Genomic DNA, 10,401 nt, shown 5'->3' on the forward strand with positions numbered 1-10,401 from the left:
ACCTATCACAGGTCTACATCCATCAATGAAGGCCCTCTTGCATGCACCAAAGCATATATACATTCTTTGGAACTGTGGTTGATCCCCAGGAAGAAGGTTACTTTGAATCTTGACAGTTGTATTTTCATTCCTCCTTTGTAACTACTCAGCATAATCCCACAGCATGCCAAATTGTTCCTCAATCTGTCCCTGAATGTTCTTCAATGCAAGCCTTCTAGTTGTGTAGCACACTGTCCTAGTAACCTCTACATTGAATTGCTTCAAGATTTGCTCTTAGAAAGCCCCAACATCCCATTTAGGATTGGTCCTAAAATTATCCCCATATTTTTTAGCCAACCATTTTGCATTAATATGACAGTTATACCTAGGACCTGTGCAAGTATGCTCATCAAGGAACTGTCTCACAATCACATTGTCACTCTTGTTATCCTTGACAGCATGGATATGCCAAGGGCAATGTGGTGCACACACCACTCTACACCACTTTGTATGGTTCTTCTTAAAACTTAGCTCTCTATCATTCAATATGGAGTATTCCTTGATAGCTTCTTTGAATACCTCCATAGATGCAAAACACTGACCCAATGTAAATTTAGGATCTTTCATATCCACATCTTTTTTAAAAACAGTAAGCCTTGGTGGCTTTACTCTAGGTCTCTTCCTTGGAATATCATCTTCTTTAGAGTCATCTGATGAACTTTGTACACTCCCCATGTTTTCAGAATTAGTCATGTCCTCAGAGTCAAACTCACCAAAACCCCCACCATCATCACTATGAACCTCAGGGTCCACATAATCATCCTAATTTGTTTCATCTTCACTCTGCTGATAGTCAATGTCCACATAATCAAAATCATCCTCATCTGTTTCATCCTCACTTGCAGAGTTTCTTCCTTCACCACATTCCTCCTCAGGCACCTCGGCATTCTCATCTTCATAACCTCCAACATGTACCTCTCCAAAATTAGTAGCATGTACCTCTCCAAAATCAGTAGCATGTACCTCTCCTTGTTGGTTGACTGATGGCTTTGCATCAAATTCTTCAAATGCCTCATTCTCACTTAGTCCCTCATTAGCATTAACCTCTGGTTCAGAGCCATCAAACAATTATATTGTCTTTGGTTCATGCACTACCTGCTGTGCACCAGTATTTAGGTTCCCTGGATGACAGAAATACACCACAGCCACTCTCTGAGGTGTTTGAAAACCACATAGTCTCAATATACAAGCATCACTTATAGCAGCTACCCACCCCCTATGTTCTGGATGTCCTGGTTCTTTGTAATAATACACAATGTTTTCATTGTACCCTAATAGCTTAGCTAGACCATCCATCTCTAGTAAAGACATATAGTCAATGTTGGCATAATCCCCCCAAGTAATCATGCCACCAACATATCTCTTTTCACTACCATCATCATTTAAGTTCACTAGCCTACCACCATGGTGAAATTCTAAAGTGAAATGGTCTGGATTACCTGCCAAAAATAAAGCCATGTCATGCTTATTAACACTGTTCAAAGTCACATGCACTAATGTACAACATGCAAAAATAAAGACATTATTCTAAGCAGTAAACCCTAAAGTACAACAAAATCAGAGTCTAAACTACAATAAAGACATTATTCTAATTAGTAAACCCTAAGACATTATTCTAATCCATTATATTATTTTAATTCAGTAGCAATCCCAACATGACTCAAATGTTACACCATACCAAACTAGGAGTCTCATTTACACTACACCTACCAATAATTTACTCTACACCCACCATAGCAGACCATTTAGGATTCCCATTACCCTCAATTATTTATTCAACATCTCTGGTCCCATTTACCCATAAAGACAATAATAAAGCAGAAAATGTCAAAAAGGTTTGAACATATGGGGTGCACGGCCTAGCAATTCCAATAAACAAATGGAATTGACAAAGATAGTCAATGTACAGAACACAACATCACACAGACCCATCCAAAAAAAATTCTTCATCGATTCACCAACATAAACCATCGAAACAAAACCCTACAAAAAGAATCTTCAAACAATCATTTAAGGGGACAACTTATTGTATTCGGGTGGATCTCCATCTGTCCTCAGGAACTCCATTTCGAATCTCCACAGAGAATATCACTTCTCCCCAACAGAGAATATCACTTTTTATTGCAGCGAATATCACTTGTGCAGTGATTAGAAAGCCAAAATCCCCTTTACACCTTTAATCGAAGAAGAAAGAGTCTAAAACCCTAACCAGCGAACACTTTTGCGCGACCAGATTGAATTCTAAATCATTAAAATGAATTCCTTTTTGTTTAAAGTATCTCTTGCAGTTGGATCTGTCTTAAAAGCATAGGGAGTGACAATTTTGCCCTTTAAAATAAGTCACGTGGTCTGTTTTTAACAGAGGTTGTGACAGAAGTGACGGAAAATCTCATACTGATACAAACTCGAAATATATGTCCTAAACTAACACAAACTCAAACTGGTGTCCTAAACTAAGATTGACCCCAAAGTACGTGTCCTTTTTGAAAATTTTTCCCAAACTAAAATTAGAGCTAAAAAATTCTTGCTCAAGTGCTCTAATAAGTTTTTCATGTGCTGTTATTTTCAAAGATTATTCTCTTGATTTAGCACTCCAAAAATTATAAAAAAAAAAAACATGTTGCTTTTCAGTAAAAAAACATCTTTCTTAATTACTTCCGATAAGACATATTTGGCAGCCTCTGACTCTAAGGTGGAGACGTCGGTTCCTAGTCAAAATTTTGTCTATACTTCCGGCTTTGTTGCCACGTCAGGTACACCTAATTCTGCTTTGAGTACTCCTCAATTTACATGTGATAATGCTTGGATAATTGATTCTGGTGCTTCTGACCATATAACTAATAATCAGTATGTGATTCAGTCTTTGTCAAAACCTATTTCTCCACATTTTATTACTAATGCCAATGGTGTGTCCTCTCCCGTTGTAGGAGTCGGTACTGTGTCCTTGTCTCCATCTTTGTCTTTATCTAATACGCTCTTTGTTCCGTCTCTAAATTGCAATCTTATTTCTGTTAGTCAACTAATCAAGTCCTTCAATTGTGTTGCAACTTTTTTTCCCACTCATTGTATTTTTCAGGACATCCGCACACATGAGAGAATTGGTAGTGGTACTCGAAGAGGGGGCTTGTATTATCTAGACAGTGATGAAAATTTAGGCCGCTTTGGACATGCTCATTTAGTTGATGACAAGGTCTTGGGGAATAAGAAGCTGGTTTGGTTGTGGCATCGCGGATTAGGCCATCCTTCATTTTCTTATCTTCGACGGTTATTTCCCTCCTTGTTCATTGGTTGTAGTGCTTCAGACTTTCGGTGTGCAACTTGTGTGGTGGCTAAAAGTCACCGCACTTCGTTTACTCCAAGTGATCATCGGGCTACTGCTCCTTTCCAACTCGTTCATTCTGATGTTTAGGGGGCCGCTCCACTGACTACTACTCATGGTATGCAATGGTTTATTACTTTCATTGATGATTGTACCAGAATGGTGTGGGTTCAGTTTCTCCGATATAAATCTGATGCTTGTGCTGCAATTAAGTCTTTTTATCACATGGTTCAAACTCAATTTCAGTCTCGTATTCAAATTCTTCGTTCTGATAATGGAGGTGAATTTGTCAATCATGAGTTACGTGATTTCTTTGATTCTCATGGCGTCCTTCATCAGACTTCATGCTCTCACACTCCCCAACAAAATGGGGTTGCTGAGAGGAAAAATCAACATTTGTTGGAAGTTGCTTGAGCATTGTTGATTGGTGGACGTGTACCTACTTATCTGTGGGGTGCTGCCCTTAGTTCTGCTGTTTATCTCATTAATCGAACTTCATCCAGTGTTTTGGAGTTTCGTCGGCCTTTGGATGTTTTGTCTGATAACTTTGCTCTTCCCTCTATTTTACATTTGGAGCCTCGGGTATTTGGTTGTGTGGTTTTCGTCCACATACATCCTCATCAGCGTGACAAGCTTCATCCTCGTGCTCTCAAATGTATCTTTGTGGGTTATGGCTCTAACCAAAAAGGTTATCGATGTTATGATCCTTCAACTCAGAGATTCTATGTGACTATGGACGTTACCTTCCATGAACATGAGTTATTTTATCCTATGACAAGTACTGATTCTTCCCTTCCGGGGGAGACGAATGGTGAAGCGACGACTCAGACCGAATGGGTTTTAGACTTGGGGTTTTATGATACATTCAAGATGAAAGAGTCTTTAAAAGAGACAAAGGAAATTGAATCTGAGCATTCTACTTCTTCTAGTGATCACGGTCGTCCTGAACGCTCATCCGAACATTCAACTCCAAAAGGGGATGGTGAACATCATGCTCCTGAACATATTATTTCTGGTGATGTCCATGATAATACAACTCCCTCTATTGAACCACTAGTACAATCACCTCCAGATGTGCTTCTTGAGGTACCTTCTTCTTCTGATTTGTCTGATTCTGTGTCTAATTCTCCAAAATATCAACTTCCACCTCGTAGTACTCGAGGTATTCCTCCTGTTATGTATGAATCTGATCCTAAAGCCAAAGTCAAATATCCAATTAATAATCACGTTTCATCCCATAGGTTATCCAAGTCATATGCATCTTATGTACATCAATTATCCTCTGCATCTATCCCTAGTAAATTGCAGGATGCTCTAGCAGATTCTAGGTGGACCAAAGCGATGACAGAGGAAATGAAAGCATTGAAGAAAAATGGAACTTGGGAACTTGTTCTCCTACCGAAGGGAAAGAGAACCGTAGGATGTAGATGGGTATTTGCAGTGAAACATAGAGCAGATGGATCCATTGAAAGGTTCAAAGCTCGGTTGGTTGCAAAAGGGTACACTCAGTCTTATGGTGTTGACTATCAAGAGACTTTTGCACCAGTTGCCAAGCTGAATACAGTCAGAGTGCTTTTATCGTTAGCTGCCAATCAGAATTGGCCACTTCTCCAGTTTGATGTCAAAAATGCTTTCTTGCATGGAGACCTCACTGAAGAAGTATATATGGATCCTCCTCCAGATATATCAGAGTATTCAGACACAGGAATGATGTGTAGACTGAAGAAGACTCTTTATGGATTGAAGCAGTCACCAAGGGCTTGGTTTGGCAGGTTCACCAAAGCTATGAAGAATTTTGGCTACAAACAAAGTAATTCAGATCATACTTTGTTCTTGAAGCAAAGAAGAGGTAAAATTACTGCTTTGATTATCTATGTTGATGATATGGTGGTCACAGGAGATGATCATGAGGAGATGTCTAGTTTACAGCAATATTTAGCTTCTGAGTTTGAGATGAAGCAGCTTGGAGACTTGAAATATTTTCTTGGGATTGAAGTGGCTCGATCGAAGCATGGTATTTTTTTATCCCAACGAAAATATGTCCTGGATTTGTTATTTGAAACAGGGATGCTTGGGTGTAAACCAGCTGATACTCCTATTGAACAGAACCACAAGCTATTTGAATGTTTGAGTGCATCGTCTACTGACAAAGGGAGATACCAGAGGCTTGTAGGAAAATTGATTTATTTATCTCATACCAGACCTGATATTGCATATGCAGTAAGTGTGGTGAGTCAGTTCATGTATGACCCACGTAAACCCCACATGGATGCTGTAGAGCGCTTACTGAGATATTTGAAATCTGCTCCAGGCAAAGGTCTATTATTCTCTAATCATGGTCACTTGAAGGTTGAAGGATATACTAATGCTGATTGGGCAAGGTCGGCTGACAACAGAAGGTCTACCTCAGGATACTTCACCTTTGTAGGTGGAAACCTTGTGACGTGGAGAAGTAAAAAGCAACCAGTAGTAGCAAGATCAAGTGCCGAAGCTGAGTATAGAGGTATGGCATTTGGGGTATGTGAGTTGCTCTGGTTGAAAACTTACTGAAGGACTTGGGATTTAAACCAAGAATGGCAATGAATCTATACTGTGATAACAAGTCAGTCATCGATATTGCCCACAACCCTATTCAGCATGATCGAACAAAACATGTGGAGATTGACAGACATTTTATCAAAGAAAAGCTTGAAGTAGGAATCATTAGCTTTCCATTTGTGAAGTCCGAAAACCAACTAGCAGATGTACTTACCAAAGCAGTGGCTAGCAGGGTATTTCTTGACTCACTTGTCAAGTTGGGCATGTGCGATATCCATGCACCAACTTGAGGGAGAGTGTTGCCGTGAGTCAACTCTTTCAATTAATTACTGTAATTAGTTGATAACAAGGTCAAACCTTGTAATTAGGTAGAGATATACGGGTGTAATTATAGATTGATTTGTTTCCTGTAATTGTGGCTTAGGCTCTGTACATATACTGACTTTGTGGTGTCTATGAAAAATATCAGAAAATTATCCCCAAACCTAGAGTTTTAACAGGCTGGCTGTTCAAAAATGATTTCAAGGATTTTGCACTGTCTAAATTTTAATACCATTAAAAGAGTAAATAGGTGTTTTATTACGGATACTAATAACTGATAATGTGCTTGTGACATTCTACTTGCTCTGTTATTGATATTGCTAGTTGGTAGTGGTGCTTGTGGCATCCCATCCTAATGTTGATGATGTGTCTCTACTATTTTATAGTAATTTTCTAATTGTACTTCTTATTTAATTTGCTTTACTACTTTAATATCTTCAGAGTTGAAATATTTTTGTCTTGTTTTACTATGTAACACTGTTATTTTTCTACCTAGGTTAGGAATAAAGCTCCTTGCATAATTTAGTAATTATAAAAATGCTTGTAGCTGTTTTGTGTCTTCTAATTTATCTAGAAACCTTTAAGATTTTCTGTGCTATGTGAGGTTGTAATCAAGGAGTAAAATTTCGGTTTCGAGTAAATTTTCGATTTCGACATAATTAAACAAAAACGACGGAAATTGCTATCAAAATACGGAAATTTTGAATGAAACTTAACCATATGTTTATTTAACATATTATTTACTACATTGATAAAAAATATTGAAAAAACTAAATTATATAGTAGGTTTCATGTGATATAAGGTGAATATAATGCGCGCTGGAAGCAAATATTATTAAATAAAATTAGTATAATAAATAAATAAAATTAGTATATTCTTTATACTTTATAATCTATAGACTAAATCCTAATACTAAACCCTATATATTCTATCTACCTTAATACTCTTTATACTCTATAATTTTTCACTAAACTCTATATACTTTATAATTTATATTCCATATTGTTTAAGATATTAGTATTTAGGTCCTTTAGGGTATTTTAAATTATTTTTTATATAAAAATATATTAGGGTTTAAAAACAACTAAACGAAACATTAAAACGGCCAAACGAAACCCCAAATCTTTTTTTTTTTTTTTTCCAATTGCCCAAAGGCCCCAAACCCCAATGACCCAATCAACCTTAAACTTTTTTTTTTTCTTTTCTTTTCTCTTCTTTTTTTTTTTCGTTCTTTCCTTCATTTTTCCTTTTTCCCCCGTGACCTCTCAAGTCTTCTCTCATTAATCATTAATAGTCTACTCCATTAATAAAAGGAAAGAATCAAAGAAATGATTAGTCTTTTTTCATTAGTATTACACTATTAGTCTATTACTAATAGTCTACTCCATTAATAAAAGGAAAGAATCAAAGAGATGATTAGTCTTTTTTCATTAGTATTACACTATTACTAGTCTACTGCATAAATAAAAGGAAAGAGTCAAAGAGATGATTTGGGCCACTGTTCAATGAACGTGATATTGTGATATTCCCTTTCTTGGAAAGCCAAGCTGTCAAATGTCAAACCTCCAACAGGGCTCCAAGTTCCAACCCAACGCGAGGACTCTTCAAGGAAGTTCAGAAGGAGCGGAAAACTTCTCTTCAACTTCAAGTATATTCCAATTCCAGTAACTTATTTGAACTCAATCATTTCTCAGTTCTGCACTTTGCTTAGACAGTTAGATTTCTCACCTTCTCTTTCTCTCTCCCAATCCCTCACTCCCTCTTCCCTCCGCCTAATCTCTTCTCTCTCCTCCCTCTCCCTCCCCGATCTCCCTCTCCGATCTCTTCTCTCCCTCCGGCGACGGGCGGCTCTGGTCTCTGCCTCCCCTCTCTCCCTCCGGTCTCTCGCGAAGACTGAAATCGCGGGGAGGCTGGGAAATGTTCTGAACTTCTGACTTCTGGAAATGAAAAACGAAATTTCGCCAAAATTTCGGCGAAATTTCGTGAATGTATCGCGAAAAGACAACAGACTTGCACATTAGTAGGCTTCGAAATTTCGCCCGAAATTTCGCCCAAAATTTCGGCGAAATTTCGGCGAAATAAACGAAATTTTACCGAAAAAGTATGGAATTGAAATAAAATTTCCCCTTACTCAAAAAACGAAATTTTCCTCCTTGGTTGTAATCTAACTGTTCCTATTTTTATGTATAATCCTAAAAATTTCATGTCAGTTTTTTCTAAGATTATTTTGTTTTTGCTAATAATTATACCATTATTTATAAATTCTCTAAAAATAATTTTTAAATGCTTTATACATTCAAATTTACTTGGACTATGTACTAAGATATTTATATCTACACTGCAAGATTTATAATATTTTTTAAATATTTGATCTATTTTTCTTTGAAATATGCTTCTTGTTTCTTAACGAAGGGGAAAGTAACAAAATAAAAAATTTAGAGAATGAAAAATAACACTAATCATAGTCCACCACTCCACAGTGCATGGAAAAGAAAAAATGATCTCAAATCTCTCTAGTCCACATGATAAAAATTTAAAAGGTTTTTTTACATTTTACCCACCTGAATTTTAGACTCGAACTCACTTTATCACCTAAAAAAATTGTGCCAATTTATCACCTGAATTAAAAAATTGTTGCACCATCTTTAGCTAATTTTGTTTAAACTTTTATTAAAAATAAGGGTGTTTTGGTCTTTTTCGAGTTCTTATTATTAGAAAAAAGGTTTTTTTTACACTTTACTCGTTTTGAGACAATAAAAAAATGACTTGAAAAGACCAAAATACCATTATTTTAGGTGGTGAAATAAGATTAAACTCAAAATTCAGATGTGTAAAGTGTAATAAAATCAACTTAAAATGACATATAATTTAGACAAGATTAGTGGTTTAACAGACAGAGGAGGTCAAAAATGTCATTTAAAAAATAATTACATGCAGTAAATCAGACACTTCAATATCAAGCATGTATAGACCAGATCACCACAGCGAGAAGAATTCGGTGGCTGTGGGCTGTTCTATCTTGGATGTTCCTCTTTAGTTTTTCTTTTGTTTTGGGCCTTGGCCCACTTCACAAGAAAAAAAAATAGAGGCCCAGTTCTCAGTTCCCACTTCGTTTTCCCGCCAAAACCCTCATCCCCATCCGTCATTTACCGCCAAATCTGATTTCTCTCTTTTCTGTCTCCGTGTCTCTTGCGCTCTCCTTCGCTCTCTCTTGCTCTCCCCTTCTCTCTCTTTGCAGGTGAACCATGAAGGACCTCAACTTTGACGCTGACAAAGGTAAAATTGGGTTCACATCTCTCTCTCTCTCTTTCTCATACTCGATTTCATTTTGTGATTTTCATTTTGTAATTTTCATTTTTTAATTTTCACAGTGATAGCGAAGGAATTCATTTCGAACTTTGCTGATGTAAATGGTGAAGCCAAATACATGAACGTCCTTGTGAGTTTACCTTATCTTCTTTAACACATTTTCTTTTAAACAACAGTACGGTTGAAAACCCTATTTTCCTGTTTGGTTCCCGAGAAAATGCAGGATCCTCTTTTTTTTTTCTAAATTCTTAATTAAGCAACACAAAACCCGAAATATCCTTTTTCTTTTTTGTATTCCTGTCCTGAAAAGTAGTATATGAATTGATGATTAAATCTTAGTTTCTCTTGAGCTTTCAGCAAACAGAGACTTTTTTGTTTTGGTCGTGAAGCAAACAGAGACCATTTTTTGTTTTTAGTTGTTCTTATTTTTAAGGAGCTATAATTCTTCCCTTCTTTTCAGCAAGAAGTTGCAAACCGCAAATTTCGATCAATCCAGATTGATCTTGAGGACTTGTTTAATGTAAGTCACACCTATGCCTTTGTTTATTTTATTTTGTTTTTTGCAAAACCCTAAATTCTGTCGTGAGCCAACTGGTATTTTGGATTTATGCAGTATAAGGACTTGGATGAAGAATTCCTCAGACGGGTAACTGAAAATACCCGCCGGTATATTGGTGTTTTTGCTGATGCTATCGATGAGCTCATGCCAGAGCCTACAGAGGCCTTTACAGATGATGATCATGACATATTGATGACACAAAGGTCTGATGATGGACCGGAGAATATGGATGGTCCAGATCCACATCAGAAGATGCCTCCAGAAATCAAGCGCTACTTGTGAGTTCAAAGCAAGACCCTAATTCCTATTGCTTGT

The 10,401-nt window shown here is 37.0% G+C and overlaps 1 protein-coding gene across 1 annotated transcript in view; it reads left to right on the forward strand.

Moving 5' to 3' along the window:
* Positions 1–9,594: 9,594 nt before the first annotated feature.
* Positions 9,595–10,401, forward strand: part of PRL (Minichromosome maintenance (MCM2/3/5) family protein) — a 6,073-nt gene continuing 5,266 nt past the window's right edge. Inside the window, exons 1-3 of the mRNA XM_086251227.1 lie at positions 9,595–9,657; positions 9,988–10,047; positions 10,141–10,364. Of these exons, the coding sequence (XP_086107353.1) occupies positions 9,646–9,657; positions 9,988–10,047; positions 10,141–10,364 (296 nt within the window). The 5' untranslated portion in view covers positions 9,595–9,645. The remainder of the gene's footprint in view (positions 9,658–9,987; positions 10,048–10,140; positions 10,365–10,401) is intronic.

Source organism: Dryas octopetala, chromosome 7 (assembly GCF_963921425.1).
Source record: "Dryas octopetala chromosome 7, drDryOcto1.1, whole genome shotgun sequence".
In the NCBI taxonomy this organism is placed as follows: Eukaryota; Viridiplantae; Streptophyta; class Magnoliopsida; order Rosales; family Rosaceae; genus Dryas; species Dryas octopetala.